The sequence below is a fragment of the Anarrhichthys ocellatus genome, unplaced genomic scaffold, assembly GCF_004355925.1.
Source record: "Anarrhichthys ocellatus isolate YVR2014 unplaced genomic scaffold, GSC_Weel_1.0 scaffold40, whole genome shotgun sequence".
Classification (NCBI taxonomy): Eukaryota; Metazoa; Chordata; class Actinopteri; order Perciformes; family Anarhichadidae; genus Anarrhichthys; species Anarrhichthys ocellatus.
In genome coordinates, this window is record NW_022280070.1 from 745764 (window position 1) to 765640 (window position 19877).

Sequence of the window (19877 nt, forward strand, 5' to 3'; positions counted from 1 at the left end):
CCTGCATTCCGATTGGCTACAGTAAAATTACCGTCTCCTATTGGCCGTGAGAGCTGTCAGTCAAGTAGTTGACAGAGTTTGTTTGACTGGGAGCACTGCAGTGGGAGATGGGCTCGGTGAGAAGGTCTTTACGTGTGTTGGAGGAGTGTTTCCCGTGTTGGCAAGAAAACCCAGACAGTTACGATCTCTTTCTGTGCGTTACTTCTCGCTTTTGTGTGTTCAACTTCTACGAAAGTCGTCACTGACTGTCATTGTCAGTGTTTTTGAGTCGAACACCTTTTTTTTTTACGGAGAAACTTTACAAAGGAGTAACAACGAGCTAATAAGTAAGCGACTTCTGCTTTTTGGCATGTTTCTTATATTTCATTACGACAGTTTTGTTACAGCAAGACCACGTTCATGCATCGCTAGCTCTATCAGACAAACTGCTACTGAACTACAACTGCAGCTCTGTGTCTAGGTTGTAAGCTGAGGAAGCCATTATGTGTCCTTGGTGTTACATAAGTTATTAAAGTGTAGGTCCGTTCTATCTGCTGCTAACTCATTTCTGCAAGCTCCTCACCTTATGGAGCTGATAATATATATAATAACCAAGTCTTGGTTGTTTCTAATACGTTTGTTTTAATGGTTTTTAATTAGATTCTGTTCATTATGATTTGATAATGGTCATACGTACGTTATGTTGTCGTCAAACAGGACCGAATAATTGCTGTAATTTGACTGTGATGCTGTTTGGACAAAGAGTCAGATCCAGGTCATTGTTGTGTGTCTGCCTTTAATTGGCACACGCCCATCTCTGTCCCACCTGCAGGCCAACATGTCTGACACCTTGCATTGGAATTCACTTCTTCTATTAATCAAATTAAGATCTCCAAATCTTCCCAGAATCTTAAATATGAAGTTTGTTTCCTGTCTTTTGTGCAGCTGTGGAGTCCTGGTGATACAGTGTGTCAGAGAGGCCACTACACTCCTTGGCTGTCGTCATTGTTCTTAAGAGTCAAAGCATGACTGTTATGAAATGCTTTATGAGTTAACGTAATCATAGTGTTTGTGTTCTCGCCTGTGTTTACAGCGACCATATAACGCTTGCTGGCATGGTCGCTGGTGCCTTTTTGTTTGCTCAAGGAAGTATGTTCCTGGAATATCGGTGACCTAAGAAATAGATAATGGTATCACACGTGTGCTTTTACAGGTAGTGTGCCACACATGTTCTACCGAGGCATTGGACACCTGACATCTGGCAGGCCCGGCACATTGCTGGCAAAGTCTACTTGAATACACACCAGATTGAAATTCAACATTCAGACAGAGATGTTAAGGATGTGGCGTTAAGGCAAAAGCCTTATATAATAGTCAATATTTGTGAAAAATCATCATCAAAGGGTCCCCAAAGGCTGTCATTTCTAATGTCTGTGACCCAGACAACATGTTTCAGTCATTTGACCAATATGTTCAGACTTCGTGGACCCATTAAGACCGTACCACCCAAAATAACTTTTCTATAAACTAGTTGCTTCTAAACATTGTTTGAAATCATTGTTTCAGAACGATGGAACAGTATTGAGCCACTTCTGAGACACTTCTAAACAGAGGCTCGTGGATAGTCTCACAGAGGGACAGTTTGGAAACTGTTTTGTAATTTCAACCCAAATAATTCACCAACAATAGAAAGCAGGAAACTCAAATTCACGTGATGAAAAATGAAACTAATCCTCTCGCATTAGTCAATGAAGTGAGAGCTCTTTGATGTGATCCTCTCAGAGGAACCTAGGTCATATAAAAACTATCACGCTCGATGGACACTTTTGGTTTTGTCCCATACATGCTTAAAAACAACCCCTCACCCTCATAATGTTGAGAATAATTGTCATAACTGAAATCTTGTGGCTTCCTCGGGCCACTGACACGGTTTAGTTGAAGCATAGCATCTATGTTTTTGTTTCGGTTTCAAACTAAAAAACCTTACACTTACCAGTTCGTTAGATATTTAGTTGTTGAGGCTGTGGTTAGCAGTGGTTCTATATCGGGTCATACAATACTTCAAGGACTTTCTAATACTCTTCCCCCTTGTGTATATAAATGGCGGTGGGATAAACATTAAGAACAAGGGTGAGTGATGCAGAAACATGGACAGATGTTGAACGCAGCTACAGCCACTTGTTTAAACTGTACAGCGCTATCTTTGTGTCAGCGAGAGCAATATCTTAGCTCCTGGAAACTGAAAGCAGAATCTAATCTCTTGGAGAGAACATGTCTTAGTCATCAGTTAACAAAAGTTAAACTTCTGTTTTTGTATCTCAAAGTATTGTACAACTAACAGACGAGTCAAACTTTGGAGGGAGGCCTAATTCAACAGTATGTAATAAGGTGTAGCCGGCTGTTAGGTAAGATGTGAAGGCTAACCCCATAAAGTAGCTCTTCCACTGAACACAGTCGGGGGGGCAAAGGTCATGTGTTGTTATCTGCTTTAGGGAGTTGACAGATGTGCACGTTGGCCAACGTTTCTCGGTGGAGGCGCAGCATTCCACTGAACAGGAAGTGACTGTTCTGAACATTTGTTCTCATCATTTATTTTACAGAGGAATCCGGACATTTAGCTATTTCTCTGTGGCCGGTGATAAGACGTGTGTGTGTGACACACACAACAAAAATGTACTCATATTTGTGTGTGTGTGCAGGTTTTAGGAGGTGTACGTCAGGATGGCCCAGTGGAACCAGTTGCAGCAGCTGGAGACCAGGTACCTGGAGCAGCTCTACCACCTGTACAGCGACAGCTTCCCCATGGAGCTCCGGCAGTTCCTCGCCCCCTGGATCGAGAGTCAGGACTGGTGAGACGCACTCCCTGGGCTCTGTTATGAAAGCACATTTTGTCACTTATGTCTGCGAACACAATGGTGGCATTGCATTCCTTTTCATCGCCCAGAAAAGAAATAAGACACATTTCCCCCTTTTGTACTCTTCCTCATGTGGAGTGCAGTACATTTAGATGGCATTTAAATAGCATTTGTGAAGCTGTGGTTTCACCTCTTAGAAGGAACTAGACGTCCTTATTACCCTGATTATCCCCTCCTCTCCTTTTTTATAAGGGCTTACGCCGCCAATAAGGAGTCGCACGCCACGCTGGTGTTCCACAACCTCTTGGGGGAAATAGACCAGCAGTATAGCCGGTTCCTCCAGGAGAGCAACGTTCTCTACCAGCACAACCTGCGCAGGATCAAGCAGCACCTGCAGAGCAAGTACCTGGAGAAGCCGATGGACATCGCTCGCATCGTGGCCCGCTGTCTGTGGGAGGAGCAGAGGCTGCTGCAGACCGCCACCACTGCTGTACAGGTAGAGAGGAGCGACGCTAGAACCTGGCGGTCGTATAATGTAAAAAGAGCTTCAGTACACAGATTTTTAGGTGCTACAGCCATGAGAAGTGTTGGTTTCATTCTCTTGCAGGACGGCCAGGCTGCACATCCCACCGGGACGGTAGTGACGGAGAAGCAGCAGATTCTGGAGCACAACCTCCAAGACATCAGGAAGCGGGTGCAGGTCAGTTCCCGTCACAGTATTTGAATACAGCACAAAAGAATCCATAACACTATTTAATTTGACTAAATGAGTCTGTGTCCTCTCATAAATGTATTTGTTTTTCTTCAGGATATGGAACAGAAGATGAAAATGCTTGAGAACTTGCAGGATGACTTTGACTTCAATTACAAGACATTGAAAAGCCAAGGAGGTATATTCTAATTCACATTTATTTTCTTAGCTTGTAGCAGCTAGTAGCTGTTGATTTAGTTGCGTGCTGACCGATGACACGTCCACCCTTCTGTGCAGAGTTGTCCCAGGACCTGAACGGGAACAACCAAGCAGCTGCTACCAGACAGAAGATGGCTCAGCTCGAGCAGATGCTGAGCGCCCTGGACCAGCTGAGGAGGGTGAGGAGTGTTTATGCTTTACGACAAAAAGAAATGCAAAGGACAGTCGTCCATGCTGCATCTTACATGCTAGGCCACCAGTTTTTACTTTATGTGAACTTTTCTGGATTTGCTTTATGGGGCCAAAACTGGAGGAGGGGTCTTAGTGTGACACCAATCATATCTTAAAAGAGGAGTTGCATTATCTTTGCAAAGGGAGACAGTGGGTTTTATGGGAAATAAAGCGTTATTCATTATGTATTTGTTAATAACTTCATTATGGGTACTTTATGCTGTGCTTTTTTTTTTTTTTTTTGTAGCAAATTGTGACCGAGATGGGAGGCTTGCTGACCGCCATGGATTACGTGCAGAAGAACCTGACCGATGAGGAGCTAGCGGACTGGAAGAGGAGGCAGCAGATTGCCTGTATTGGAGGTCCACCCAACATCTGCCTGGACCGCCTCGAGACATGGTAACCAGAGAGGCTCATTTCAAATCGATAGAAAAGTATTTTGATAGACTCTGGACCCGCATCGTCGAGTCAGTTTGACAAACCAGAGTCCTGTTTCATCAAGTTGTCTTAACTTGAACCGGGTCTGATTTTTCTTTTTCTAACCCAGGATCACATCCCTGGCTGAGTCCCAGCTCCAGATCCGCCAGCAGATCAAGAAGCTGGAGGAGCTTCAGCAGAAGGTGTCCTACAAAGGAGACCCCATCATCCAGCACCGGCCCGCCCTGGAGGAGAAGATCGTGGACTTGTTCAGAAACCTGATGAAGAGGTGCTGCACGCGACACGTATTTACTGTTCTTATTACGATCACAAGAGTGTTGATTGTTGACCTTAAGGAGCAATCTGTGGTGGAGAGATTTTGAGGCTCCCTCTTACTAACAATACGGAGCTTTCAGTCGCATCACACGGCCTTCGTTTTAACAAATGTGATGACATCCGAGCCGTCTCCATTCTTCGTAGGAAGACCGTGAGGTGCACTTAAAAGCTGCGAATCATTAGGCCTTCAGATTGTCTTCACCATATGTTGTTGTGATGTCTGCCGGACTCTGAAACGTGACCCACTCTCGTCTTCTAGTTCATTCGTGGTCGAGCGACAGCCTTGTATGCCCATGCATCCAGACAGACCTCTGGTCATAAAGACAGGAGTGCAGTTCACGAATAAAGTGAGGTAAGATGCAGGCCTGCAGGACACAACGTACACGTTTCTATGCTTTGTATTATGTGTCCCATGTGACTGAGAGTGCAGCATTTTATATCCTAATCATCTTTTCTCTCATTTTCACAGGTTACTGGTAAAGTTTCCTGAACTCAATTACCAGCTGAAAATTAAAGTTTGCATTGACAAGTGAGTTTTTTTTTTTTATCTGGAGCTTCTAACATTTACATTATGAGAAACTGCTTTACTGATTTGAATTTATTTTTTTTAGGGAATCTGGAGATGTGGCTGCAATTCGAGGGTACGACTTTAAGACCGACGCTTTAAGACCACGTTTGATGTTATTTTTTATTTTTTTTTAAAAGAGCCTCACTTCATGGTGCAACTTGATTTTCTCAGGTCACGGAAGTTCAACATCCTTGGAACCAACACGAAAGTTATGAACATGGAAGAGTCCAACAATGGCAGCCTGTCAGCCGAGTTTAAACACTTGGTGAGTAATAGAGCTGATGGAGCGCACTGCTCGACAGTGAAGGTATCTGATAAACGCCTGCTGTGGATCACTGACTTCCTGTTTTGTTACAGACCCTGAGAGAACAGAGGTGTGGTAACGGTGGCCGGACCAACAGCGACGTGAGTACTGTCTGTGTGTGTGTGCAATAGAGAGTCATTTAAAGTGGCAATCCTTAAGATTTGACACCATATTTACTGGTGGAAACAACAGATGGGGTTTAATAACAGAATACTGGGGGCAGCTTTGATAATGTTCTGTCTTCAGTGGACGTTTGAACGTCTGTTTTTTTTTCTCCAGGCCTCTCTGATTGTCACAGAGGAGCTCCACCTGATCACTTTTGAGACGGAAGTCTACCACCAAGGCCTGAAGATCGATCTGGAGGTCAGTATCAGTGTCTCTGTGAACTCGGAGACATTTCCGTATCCTCAGTTAAACTTTCATCGCACACCAGAAGTCAACACAACTCTGAAGCACACAACGTAAGATTACAACAGCGTCGTTCTTTGACCAAAGTATGTAGAACGAGACACATGAGTCATTAACCGAGTCCTCCACCTCCAGAGGAATGTCACCACCTCTGCCTCTGAATGAGCTGTTACTTAAAGTCAAACCTCCCCCCATCAGTCCACATGTATTGACCCTGTGAGAAAGGCTTTTCCTTCGATCTGCAGACTCGGTCATCATCGTGTATTTTGCTAACTCTCAACGCACCACAGAGCTTCCATGTGACTCTGAGTCAAAACACAACACGCTGTGTGAGCCTCAGAGCGACGGCATCTGCGACATATATCTTCATGGCGAAACCAAGGTCTATAGGTAGTGTGAAGACACGTTATGTGAAGCAGTGAGTGGTTATTCAATTTTATTCTCGTTTCCTGCGACCAAGATGTAAGAAACTGAGCGGGTACTTAAACCCTGGGCCTCGACTGAGTCGTTGGAACACTAGAACATGCATCTTGACCTATCATCATTTCATCTCACCCACAAACTCAACCCACATCTCGGGGTGTGATGCCTGCATTGGTTGCTGGACAAAGGACAACCCCTTTTACACCAAAATGCCTCCTCCTGCTAAGAACAGCAGCACGTCCTCGAGGTGTACGAGTAGTACAGTTGAGAGGACCACCTGAAGAAGTCCTATTACAAGACGACGTGCTGGAATGGAAGCGGGAACATTTTCGCATCGTCGTGCGAGAGTAAATGTCGGCAAGGAATAACCAAACGTGTGATATATATATATATATATATATGTTAATGTTTCCTCCGTTTGTGCAGACCCATTCCCTGCCTGTGGTGGTCATATCGAACATCTGCCAGATGCCCAACGCCTGGGCCTCCATCCTGTGGTACAACATGCTCACCAACCACCCAAAGGTGAGACGGCACCCTCTGCTGGGAAGGGGGCTGAACTCTGCTGGAGGGAGAATGTTCATCTGTTTAGCCGTGTTAAACGCTTGTTGTGTCTTTAAGCCGTGTTGGTCTGCGTGTCTCTCTGTGTACAGAACGTGAACTTCTTCACCAAGCCTCCGGTGGGGACGTGGGACCAGGTGGCCGAGGTCCTGAGCTGGCAATTCTCCTCCACCACCAAGCGAGGCCTGACCATTGAGCAGCTCACCACACTGGCTGAGAAACTACTAGGTGAGGGTGTCGCGCCTTTTAAAGTCTCCAAAAAAAACAGTTCAACCGAACACCGCGTCATGTATTCATGTGTGATGTTATTGTCCGTCCAGGGCCGTGTGTCAACTACTCCGGCTGTCAGATCACCTGGGCCAAGTTCTGTAAGGTACTGACCTTTTAAAAAACAACAACAAACTCCCGGTTCAATCGGCCATCTTGTATTGCTTCAGTGAGACTTATTTTTCTTCTTCCTCTCCAGGAAAACATGGCGGGCAAAGGCTTCTCCTTCTGGGTGTGGCTAGACAACATCATTGACCTGGTGAAGAAGTACATCCTGGCCCTGTGGAATGAAGGGTGAGATGGCCGTCCCTTTATGTTCACGAGTCCCCTGTTTCACATGATGGAGAGCGTTGCTATGTTTAACGTCCGGAATCTTCCTGTTGCTTTGCAGGTACATCATGGGCTTCATCAGCAAAGAGAGGGAGAGGGCCAGTCTGAGTCCAAAACCTCCCGGCACGTTCTTGCTGCGCTTCAGTGAGAGCAGCAAGGAGGGCGGCATCACATTCACATGGGTAGAGAAAGACATAAGTGGTGAGTTAATGTCCTCAGGATTTACTGTATTTTCCGTTTTGGCACTGAGCGTCCTCGTGTTGTTTGTAGGGAAGACCCAGATGCAGTCGGTGGAGCCGTACACCAAGCAGCAGCTCAACAGCATGTCCTTCGCCGACATCATCATGGGCTACAAGATCATGGACGCCACCAACATCCTGGTGTCCCCTCTCGTGTACCTCTACCCCGATATCCCCAAAGATGAAGCTTTCGGGAAGTACTGCCGGCCAGAAGCAGCTCCTGAGCCCGAGATGGGAGGAGACTCCACAAATAGTAAGTCACTGACTCCACCCACAAAATCACCATCTGTCTGTCAATTACTCCCCCTGTGTCTCAAATCTTGAAGAAGACGTTGTTTTTTCTCGCATCCCTCCGCGGCAAACAAAAAACTGAGATGAATGAACGGATGTTTTTTAAAAGTTTAGCTGTTAAACGCGGCCCCGATTCACTTTCACTTCAAGGTAACCTGCAGTGAGTAACTGATATACAGATGGTTCCTTTAAGAGAAGCAACACATACGACTTATTATGTATGTTACGTCTCGCAAGTTTCTTCTGTTGTGTTCAGTATTATTTGTGCTAACGTGTTTCTTTTCCCCGACAGCTATTCAGCCATACTTGAAGACAAAGTTCATCTGCGTTACACCGTAAGTATCTGTCACTCCTCTCTTTTTTTAAATCATCAGTATTTATGGGAAGATCTGGTTCAAAGAAAAGTCAACCAATCAGTTCCTACTCTCACTGTGAGTCATCGCTGTCGTCGGAAGGAACCATCACCCTGTTCTCACACCGAGGAAACAGTTTCACTTTAGACTGACCGCAGCTCACACCTGCTATCGGGTGCTTGATATGCACAACGTGTTGTTGTTGGATATGTGTACTTGTGAGACGGGGAGACGAGGGTTTGAGGGTGTGCTGCTGCTGGGTTGTGAGGTCTGCTCAGTGAGATCATCACCTGTCTCCGTAGGTGTCCCTCCGTGTTCATGGACTTGCCGGACAGTGAGCTGCTGCTTGGGAGCGGATTCCCAGGGTAGGCGCTCGGGGGAGTGGGGGCAGTAGCATGTAGGGAGGGCTTTGTGTGTGTGTGTGTGTGTGTGTGTGTGTGTGTGTGTGCGCGCGCATCTTGTCACTTTTGTCTGTGTGTTGGACGGGTGGGTTCCAGGGATTTCTAGTGCCGTGTCCCCGCCGACATAACTCCTGTTTATTGTTTCCAACTCACCGCCACTTGTCCTGCGTCCTAATACAAGAGCATCTCCCCGCCATTCATCACTTTCTCATTCTGTTCCTCAACCAGATCCATCTATATGAATTCTACAGTCCAACGTATTTTTCATATGATTGCATGAGAAGAATTGATGAGAAGTTCCAGATAGTAGTTTTATTGATGGAAATTAATTCAAAAGTCAGTTTGAATGATCACGGAAGTAAAATAACACACATTGACCGTAGCTGTTGTTAACATCAGTTCAATGTTAAACCGTGTTAGTGTGCTGAGCACCTGCCTGAAATAGAAGCAGGAAACCGTGTGTAACATCTGGCCAGTCTTTCCTGGTTTAATTCACGTATTTCTATATTCATATCTCAATATTTGTGAGTATTTTACCACGGATCCACCCCATTCTCCATCTGCTGTATCGTCTGTTGGGCACGCCTCTGCACACTGACACGAATGCTGAAACTGTTTGTCGATGGTGAGCCTGCTGGACCCTTTCACTCATTAACCACTGCTCTGTGTATCACACTGGGGACGCACCAAAACAGCTGGATGGCATGTCGGCAACAATGCGGCCGATCTATTCCATTCAATTCAATGTCTATGTGCCATATGCATCATATACTGGAATGCAAATTCCTCTTCCAAGTTCTGACGCAATTTGTTGCGGCATTTAAAAGGTTAACACTTGAATTGTGATTCCTTCATTTTGAAGATTTTTATCAAGTTGCTAGTGTACGATTTGAATCCACGTGCAAGTGTGTGTGTGACCATCGGTGAGCCTTTCAGTTTGTGATATACAATTTATCTTCTTTTTTGTTCACTTCTTTTCTCACAGCACAAACTCTGGAAACACCAGTGACCTGTTCCCCATGTCGCCGCGCACCCTCGACTCCCTGATGCACAACGAAGCCGAACCTAATCCAGGACATTTGGGTGAGTCCGTTACACACACACACACACACACACACACACACACGTCGTTGCCGTAGAACTCGATTAATAAGTAACATTAACAGCAACATTGTTCTTGGATTTGCTTTCCGCAGACTCGCTGACGTTGGACATGGATGTAGCATCGCCGATGTGAAGAGGTTTCCCCGACTGTCTTTATTTCCTTCGATGGGATTTGGATATTGTGTCGTGATGGAGGATATTATGATGATTTTTATTTTCTCCCTCTGTCCACATAATCTGCCTCCCTTTCACACTGAATGATTTGAAAAGACGTTCTTTTAAAAGAGCACTTCCACTCGTTTCGGCTCTCACCTGTAGCTCAGTGCGTGGACCGGTTGTATTTGAAGCAGCATCCTGCTCCCATCCAGTACCTCCACATCTGCATAAATGTCTTCAGTACCTTTTTAATTATCTGGAATTATATTTTTTTGAGAAAAGTGTTTTTGACTTTTTACAAATGTTTATGAATTCATGTGGTTTTTGTTTTCTTTGAATAAGAAATGTAACAAGAATACTTGTTGTATAAGCTATGGCGCTTTGTAATTCTACTATTGTCGTGCACTTAATGGTCCGTTTTAAGTCTGTTGTTTTGCATTTCTAACCCCGGCCAAATGGTGTCCCGCAGTAACCCCGGTGTCATTTAAAACGGTTTCTGTTTCATGATAGCGTTCACTCAAATTGGAGTATTTCTTGTATATTTCTCAGAACAATTTGGAGTGTGACAGAACTGTGGAGAGAGGAAACGAAAATGAATTTAAGACACTCTTTCTTTCTTCCCGTTATTTCCTTTTCAGAGACACTTGTTATTGAGATAACCACGGATGCTTAAGAACGACATGTCACTCTGACAGAGTGAACAGAGTAAAGTTTCTGATCCTTCGTACCGTTGAGCGAACCCCCGTCGACATGTTTGTCCGTCATGCCATGAAATGTCGAGAGGATTTCTGTAAAATACGCTCTTAACTATTCTTTATTTGGCAATAAAAACAAGTCAGCACTGAAAGTAGTCGAGTCATCTGTCGGTGTAATTATTGTCTTGTGTGTTTTCTAATGTTTTATGTTTAAACATTTCAACTGTGTGTTATTGGAGGACAGACAATAATTATCTACTGGGACTAAACATTAATAACTTAATAAAGAGTCAGTTTGAAGCACAAAATTCATAATTGAACTGCTTCAGTTTCGGGGTCCTGGTATTGTGCATGCTGGCTCACTGACAAGCTTACCAAACACAGCTGTAGCTATTGTTTATGTTATTAGTAAGTTAAAATCAGCGCTGTGAAAAGGGACTTTTAATATTCAGTCATATTCAACATGTTTCACACTTATGTATGTAATAACCTGCCCAGGGACCACAGATGAAAATCAGCTAATTGAGGCACATTTTACATTGAGGTAAAACATTAAATGTTGATTATTGTGCAGTGTCCCTGGTACTTCAAAACCAATGTGTGTGTGTGTATAGACCAGATACCAGATCAGAAGTTGCTGGATGAGAGACCTCACTGCCTCTGATTCTGAGAACTGGACGAGAAGTGACGAGCCGAAGTTTTTCACGTCAGTTCTCACACAATCAAACAAAGAGACGTCAGATCGCTCTTCTGCTCAAGCCGGAGGAAGTCTAAAACAGGTTTTATTGGAGTGAACTTCATTCTGAAGGTAAAATAAGGGCAGACAATGTGATGTTCCAGGAACTGGCTGAGGACCAGTATCAGGAAAGAGCTCATGATTGGAAATGCACTGAAATGCAGAAGTGTAGAGGAGGGAAATCAGGTGATTAACAGGAAGGAAGGAGGAAGTCCAACTAATAAAGCAATACGCGATAAATAACGCTGAAAGCAATAAACATTTGATCTTTACGAGGCCCCTGTTGGTCTGGCGCTGCCTGCTGCAGAGGAATAGAGCTGAGGTGTAATGCAGGACACACAGCCGCAATATTGACTTCATATGATGATCCGGGACATTTTGACATGGAAACTGTGGGAATAGTGCATTTGGGGCTCCTTTCATGTGCAGAGTCAACTCGGAGATCCCATTTTATTATTATTGTGTGTGCAAATAGCAATCCAACGGCACATAAAATCAACCCCCGTGTTCTGTTTTTACCGGTATTTCTTCAAAGTTGATGACAAAGAGTGGTAACCCGAGAGGAAACACAAATGATCTACTGTTGTAACAGCAGGTGAAACACAGGAGGTATCATATCGCTGCTTTGATTTGAAATAATCACTTTTGTGAAAGCAGGTGGTGTGCTTTTTTTGTACCGTGTAGATGCTGGGATTTGAATGTTAGGCTACTAAGATGTGACCTCGTTACACTTCCTTTTTTTTTCCATTTCCAACAAGCGGTGTCTCTCAACACGAGATCCCTGGACTTCCCTGACTGGAAACCACATATTGCGTGTGCAGCTCATATCCAGCTCACATCGTGGCGCTGATGTGACTGCCGGGATTCCCACGAGACCTTTGAAGAGTGTGACAGCTGAGATCAGGCGGCTAGACAAACAGAGACAGTGAAGGAAGCTGTTTCTGTATCACTGGACTCTCTCTCTTTCTCTCTCTCTCTCTCTCTCTCTCTCTCTCTCTCTCTCTCTCTCTCTCCTTCCCCTTCCCCTTGCTTGTCTCGGTGGTAGGAAATGAACACAGGAGAGGACGAGAGGGGTGTGGAGATGTGCAGCTATTACTGTCAGCAGCTGCTGACTCAGCTGTCTGAGGAAGCAGCTGTCACCCTTCAGTTCTGGCCTGCAGCCAATCAATCTGGAGGATTGATGAGGCTTCAACAGGGTGCAGTCGGGTGATTGGCTTGTGCAGTTGTGTGTGTGTGTGTGTGTGTGTGTGCGTGCGAGAGAGACTTCTGATTTGATGACTTTTTGACATGTGGGGAAATGAAGTCACAGAACAGTTATGTCAGTATTTCTGCAGGATTTTCAGATTAGTTACAGTCAGCCTGTCAGCAAAGAGTTTACTGTTCTCAAGACAAGGGAGATACATATAAATGAACATGTGCCATATAAACGATACCGCCTGTTCGGCCCCTGTGAATGCTTTTACATTGGGCCGACTAATGGAGGCCATTGAGTTTGTGGAGCAGTCCACGATAGGTGGTGTTCCCCCTTAAATGGAGAAATGACCCTACAGTCAGGAAAACCACTGCTTATTAAAGTAGTACACCTGCGTACAACTCGGAGGCACTCATACTTATATTTACTCATATACCTGACAGATTACTTGTTACTTTGTATCAGAACATGCTGCATGATAAACACATTACAGTGAGTTCCAGTTTCAGCATTATTATGGAAGCGCCTTTAGAATTAGCAACACATGGATCATGTAATACATTAAACACCGCTTCAACATTAATCTAACAATAACTTTATTCTATTTTTATGTATTATTCAATTTGATCTCTTTGAGTTAAAATCAAATCTTCAGGCAGCGATATGCTCTTATCTGCTGGGATTTTGCCACAGGCACACCTTGTTCTTAATTCATCTCTCTCTCTCTCTCTCTCTCTCTCTCTCTCTCTCTCTCTCTCTCTGTTCAAATAAAATGCGTTTGGTACCAGAAGGCGTCGCTGTTCTCCAGACGGAGGGCGACAGATTTGGGTGTACTGTACAGTAGATTAGACTTAATCTAATCAACCGGTCTGCTCATAACTGCTCTGATCCCGGCGGGTCAGAGAAAAGTGAGTCTGAGTTTAATGACGTGCACCACTGACAGGAGCCACTGTCTCTCTCAACTCGTTGATCGGCAATTAATATATGTATGACTCTATATTAGTATTATTGTTGTTGTTGTTGTTGTTATTATAGTGATTTCGCTTTATTCTTTATTTTTTAATGAATTTATCTATGAATGTTAGTAGTGGGTCATTTGTATTGTTTTGCACAAAATAGTCCTTAAAAAATCAAAACAAAGAGTCCTTAAAATTCAGAACATTGTGCATAATTTATTGGGCGTGTAACACGATGTGCACATAAATATGCAATAACAATAATCAGATAGATGTGAGATTAAATATAACAATAACGCATGAAGTTTGAGCAGACAACAAGAAATCATGATGGATCTGTGTCCATTGTTATTTGTCCTTTAGCCTAAAATCAGTCATCAGCGGGACATAAATCTACAGAAACGGTTTCTAACTCACACGTTCAACAGCCGCCGGAAGTGGGCGGTTTGACAGAGAGAGAGAGAGAGAGAGAGAGAGAGAGAGAGAGAGAGAGCGTGTGTGTCAGGCGAACTGTTGGAAACTACGCGACTGACTGACGGACTGAGAGATTCCTGCTGAAGGTTGTACACGTCGATGCGGCCGCTCTTCCTCGCGTTTTATGCAAAAGGACAGCGAGGTCTCCCCGTCGCTCCACGGAGAGGTGAGTGGGACAGTTTGGTGTCTTTTTTTTGAAACGCGTTTTTCGTCCTGAAGGGGCTCGGACGTCCCCGTGTCTCGTCCCGCGGACCACCGCAGGTTGCGAAACGATATTGTGACAGCGCTTTGTAAACAAACCCAGGGGGCGCGTGCACACGCGCAAAGCAGTGGACGTATAGGAGCACACTTTTATTCTACTCTTCTTCTTCTTTTGGTTTTATCAGCGCCGCTGAATCAACAGGCAGGTCCCCGTTATGTTCCTACACGGCGGGCTGACTGCAATGAGTTTACACCTCGCTGCATTGTGGATAAATAGCACTGACATTAGTGGTGTCTTTATACACATGAAGTAGTTTTCTCTTTTAGGGGCGAGAGTCCAACGTAACCTCCGCGACGCATTAAATCCCCTCTCGCCACAACACCGTCTCCGACTGAAAAACGTCCCCGCACAGATACACTGCACTCTCAATTACGTTTTCGAAGGGGAAACGTGTTTTATTCCGGTTTTAAACCGTTTCAAACACGTGGTATACCCAACAAAAAACAACAACAACAACAAAACACTGCAACTTTGTTTAGGTTTAAGCGACAAAACCGGTTTAGTAAAAAAAATAAAAAATAAACACTACAGTTTGGCTTAAAATGACTGCGACATCGAAACAAAAAACGCAACAGAAGTTCTTGTTTAGGTTTAAGGCGACAAAAATACTGCGTCCACCCGGTGCACGAGCAGCCGTCTCGTGAGTGGAAGGCCTGTCCAGCCACCACCCAGTTCTCGTCCCCGTCCCTACGTGTGCACTTCCGCTCACTCATTTAAAAGTTATTTGTGATAAAAAAAAAAAAAACACGTTTTAATTCACAGACTACCGTTTCATTGTAGAGAGGCACGTGAAATAGAACCTTAAAGATAACCTGCGGCAGCACACACACAGGTTCTTCTGACAGGCTGTGACTGCGTTACACTGCGCTCAGGAGGGTCATGGGCTCCAGAAGTTTGACAGGCCGACTGAGAGCTTTCTGCTCGGTCTCTCTGGGCCTGTCGCTATGCGCTGCGCTTATAAGCAAGTAATACAGCAGCTTGGAGCTTCTTTAATTATGAGGATTTCATATTTCAAGAGAGACATCTTGTACTCCGCGACACTTGTCTGACTGATTCCTTCATGCATTATGTCAGGACTTTGGACTGACGTCATAAAAATAGGACCAACGATGACGTACAACACAGTCACTCAGTATTGAATACCATAAATACAGATGCAGTATGGTAATATGGGAGATTTCCAAAAAACAAATAAAAGAAAGGTCACTATTATCACCGCTAGTGCTCCACACACACACACACACACACACACACACACACACACACACACACACACACACACACACACACACAAGTCTTTATATAGTCAATTTATACTCTAACACAGTGGCTTGAGAAGAAGAAGAAATGACCTAGGCCGCTACCAGCTGTGTTCATGTGCACGTTGTCAGGGAAGTTGAATCCTACATTTGAAAGGAGCCGAGTGTTGACAGAACAGGAGTGAGTTGGGTCATTGCGATCAGGTCTGTGCCATTCATCCTATATACTGAGCGTTGCTGTGAAACAGAGGATGCATTGTTGCTCAGCATTGGCTTAATGTTGATGTGTGGTTTTTAAAAAAAAGCATGAAATTATGATTGATGAAGGTTAACCCAAAGCTGACTATTAAATCCAAACCCTGGTGTTTGTGCATGCTCTCTCTTACAAACAGAATTTGAATGTCTCTTGACGCTTTCATATCTGTGTGTGTGTGTGTGTGTGTGTGTAAAACGTGTCCTTGGTTACTTGTGTGCATCCTGATATGCATCCTTTGTCATTATGTTGCGTACTAAATGCTGAGTTGACAAGGTAAGACTTTCTGTGTTTTCCTTTTGGACAACATTTCTGCAGAAACCTACAGTGTAGCATTGACTCGGTTCCCCCGTGGCTCCTAATTGAGGATTATGTGCGTGATAATGCCCTCTGTCCACTGTGATAATGTCCCCCCATCGAGGTCGCTGTGTGAAAACTCTGGATGAGCACAGCAACAGGAGCCGTTAGTTTGCCGACACTCTCCTGTTTGGCCCCGGGGGGGTGTTTTTAACAGTGCTGACGATTTTGATTCCTCATTTTTGAATACTTTTTGTTTGTTTTGGGCGAAGCAATTTCAAGTATAGGGCGGAACAGTTTTTGAAAAAGATATGTAATTGACTGATATCGCAACTGTGATATCAGTCGCGGTATTCGAGAGAATGTTCACTGTACCAAACAAAGATGTTTCCCCAAGTCTGCAGCATAGGATGTGTAGGCCAGGACATCTCTGCAGCGCGACAATATTTCGTTTGAAATTGCATCTCCATATCGCCTTTAACAAGCCGTGTGCCATGCTGCTTGAAAAGTGCAGTAGGTTTGGAAAAAATGAATTACAGGATTCATTGAGATTCATTGTTCATCCCTAATTTCAAGACAAGAGTCAAGACTCGTCTTCTTTGTCAGTTCTCATTTTTTCTTCCCTGTTGCTCTTATCTGAATGTCTGCCCTCTCAATCAATAACGTGTTTCAGTCCAGCTGTGATCTACAGAAACAAAAAAAGAAAATGTCAGTGACTTCTACCATTGAACCGCGTTAGCCTGCGTGCTCCCTCTGCCACCGCGGTGTTTTGGGTCTGCGTGGGAACACGGCATGCTGATCCGGCACATTGTGTCCCCTGACAGAAATACCCAGATGCTGGAGGAGGAGCAGCAGTAGCAGGAGCAGACGGGGGGAACCCACTGTTTTTATTCCACGAGCCCACTTTTCCATGTGCCCCCAGCATGGCATGGTGTCTGTATGCGTCTTACTTTTATAATAATAAGGGGGGGTAGGGAAGGGGCAGCACAGGAGACGTGACATCAGCACTGACATCATGAATAGCTGGAAGTGAGCCGATTACAGCAGTGGTTTTGATCTGACTGAGCCACGAGTCAAAGGTGTCAGAATCACTTATGCCCTAACGAACGTGCTTAGCGTGGGGCCTTTCCTCGGGTCTGAGCGGACGAGGAGACGATGGACACAGGAAAGATGCTTGTGATCCCTTTCTTTGGTGGAAAAAAAATGGTCACGAGAATGATAAACTAACAGGGCGACGAGGGGACTAAGGGGGCAGTGAAAGAGAAAGGGAAACACGGTCTGAAGGGAAGTGATCAGGAAGCATGCGCTGACATGCACACTTGCCTCCTCCCCCTTTCAGTTAGGCTAACGCTAATCCACTGGTCACGTGACCCGTGAGCTCGCTTAGCCCGGTCTAGGCCAGGGACGCTCTGATCCATCTGTCGAATATAGCGCAGCTGATTGTTGGCATCCACAGCGTTGCGCGGCTGTCCCGTGACCGCTGCCTGCTCCACACAAGGCTCAAATGTGATTCCCATCAGCCCCCGCTATACCTCTGCAGGGTCTGATCAGCAGTTTCTCTCTTTATCACTTTCTCTCCTATTATCTTCCAGACACTGAGTGGCGCGATAAGGCCCCCGGGTTATTATCTCAGTGACACAACAAGAAAAGCCAGAACAGTGCTCGAAGGCACGTTTGCACTAAGTCACACCAAGCAAGTCACAAATCAGGGAAAAGAAAGCGTTTACGCTCCAACCCCCAAGGATTGTGTCATGGAGACGTGGGGGTCACCTCAAAGTAGACTTAAGGCTGGTAGTCCGGATTAATCAATTTCTCATTTTTTTTTTTTTTACACAATGCCTAAACCCTTAAACACACAGCAGAAAACAAAAAAATAATGTTGCAACTTTCTGGCCTGGCCCGTAAGCCTGAAATATAAATGACTCAAAATGCTGCCAGAAGTTTAGTGACGTTCACACGTCTTGTTGACTCAAAACCTACATTCAGACGCAGACTTTGTGATTTTAGATCATAGCAAACGACGGTACAAGTCATCCACAGTATCTGTTGGATTGATCCGTGTTGTTTTGTCACGCCTCAGCAGCAGACACACACACACACACACACACACACACACACACACACACACACAGTTGAGCAACGATACTGGAAGGTTATTGTCAGCGTTTGGCAAGTTGCCATTTTACTTTGGATCCCTCAGAACAGTTTGGAAGTGAGAGAAGAGAAGTCTCTTTCCTCTAAAACTACCAGTGTGCTCTCAGAGAGAATCTTAGCGCCAGAGGAGCGCAGTGACCAACCGCACACAAGCGTGTCTGTTGCCCCGGAGCTCTGAAATATCAACGGCAGTAAAATGGCAAATCTTCGGGTTTTTTGCTGCGCATGTGCTTGAGTTAAATCGTTCCATTTAATGAGAGTTTGATGGTTTACTGCAGAGTGGGACTGGGCGATATGGAGCAAATTAAATATCAGCATGTTTTTTGATGATTGATATTGCGACGATATGGCAGGGTTGACCGTTTGTGCTTTTACAAAATATTTAAATATTGAGATTTTTGATTAAAGGATCATAAGTAATGTGGAGAAAACGAGAAAAGCCGATGAAGGCAAATAATACTTATGACAATATCTAGCCTCATATCACATCATTGATATGATATTGATGTTTAGCGCATCTCTACTGTAGAGCATGGGATGTGTTTTTTGGTAAGTTATTGATCTCCTTTTTGTGTTTTATTAATGCATTTGGGCCCTGAGTCATGCTTTATCTCTCTCATGCATGATTTATGTATGAACGAATGGCTTCATCCGTGCCCTAAAGGAGATCGTATCATGTGAAGGCTTGAATATGAAAAAGAGGGAAAGACGCCTTGTTTGTTTAGTATGCAGACCCTAAACAGACACGATTCAAACATTAGTTTTAATATCGTTATCTCGAGATTACAAGATAGTGAATTCGTTATCACGAGAAAAGAAAAGGTTGTTTCTTGTTATTAACTAAAAAGTGTGGGTCAAATCAACCAGTGAATGCATTCAAACGGCCCGTATGGAGCTGTCAGTGATGGACTTGTTGACGTGAGTGGAAGGATACACGTGTGACAATGTCCGGTTTTCAAAATAAGGTGTTAACAAGGGTACATACAAAATACATATATGGAAATAAGATTAAATGGATTCAGAAGATATAACTTCAGATCTGAAAGGAAAAAAAAAATCTTGCTTTTGTGACTGTACTTAGTCAGAGATGACTTTGACTCAAATGTATTCGTCCATGTCAGAAATTATTGATTTAGTTTAAGATCGGAGAATAAAGACATTTCCCTCACAATTCTGTGGTATTTTCTTTTAAATCTGTTCGTGACACGGGTAAAATACAATCCATTTAATCTCATTTCCATATGTGTGTTTTCTTTATACCCATGTAAACAGTTTATTTTGAAAACCAGACGTATCCTTCCACTTACTTCACCAGGTCATCACTGATTTGACCTGAACATTTTAATTAATAAGAGGAAACAAGCTTTTGTTTTCTCGTTCTAGAAAATGAACTATGGATAACAAAGCTTGTTTTCTCAGTTAACGCCATAATTAACTTGTGATCTCGAGATAACTATATCTATCTA

At 44.2% G+C, this 19877-nt stretch overlaps 2 protein-coding genes across 7 annotated transcripts in view; both read left to right on the forward strand.

The window, feature by feature from the left end:
- The first annotated feature begins 82 nt into the window (after positions 1-82).
- Positions 83-10988, forward strand: stat3 (signal transducer and activator of transcription 3 (acute-phase response factor)). Of its 4 annotated transcripts, none has more exons than XM_031867597.1 (24): positions 83-326; positions 2679-2828; positions 3087-3330; positions 3442-3534; positions 3643-3724; positions 3823-3923; positions 4223-4374; positions 4523-4681; positions 4988-5080; positions 5198-5257; positions 5340-5369; positions 5468-5561; positions 5654-5701; positions 5880-5963; positions 6858-6956; positions 7085-7220; positions 7313-7365; positions 7459-7553; positions 7651-7790; positions 7860-8081; positions 8412-8454; positions 8775-8837; positions 9859-9956; positions 10040-10988. In XM_031867597.1, the coding sequence occupies exons 2-24, from the start codon at positions 2701-2703 to the stop codon at positions 10108-10110; spliced, it is 2388 nt and encodes a 795-aa protein (XP_031723457.1). In that variant the 5' UTR covers positions 83-326; positions 2679-2700; the 3' UTR covers positions 10111-10988. The 4 variants fall into 4 exon arrangements, with proteins under 4 accessions (XP_031723457.1, XP_031723458.1, XP_031723459.1 ...); XM_031867598.1 differs by having other exon boundaries at positions 10070-10988; XM_031867599.1 differs by lacking the exon at positions 8775-8837.
- A 3206-nt stretch (positions 10989-14194) lies between these two features.
- stat5a (signal transducer and activator of transcription 5a) overlaps positions 14195-19877 on the forward strand; it is a 41827-nt gene continuing 36144 nt past the window's right edge. For all 3 annotated transcript variants that reach the window (XM_031867604.1, XM_031867602.1, XM_031867606.1), the window contains exon 1: positions 14195-14352. The gene's annotated coding sequence lies outside the window, so the exon portion shown is untranslated. The remainder of the gene's footprint in view (positions 14353-19877) is intronic.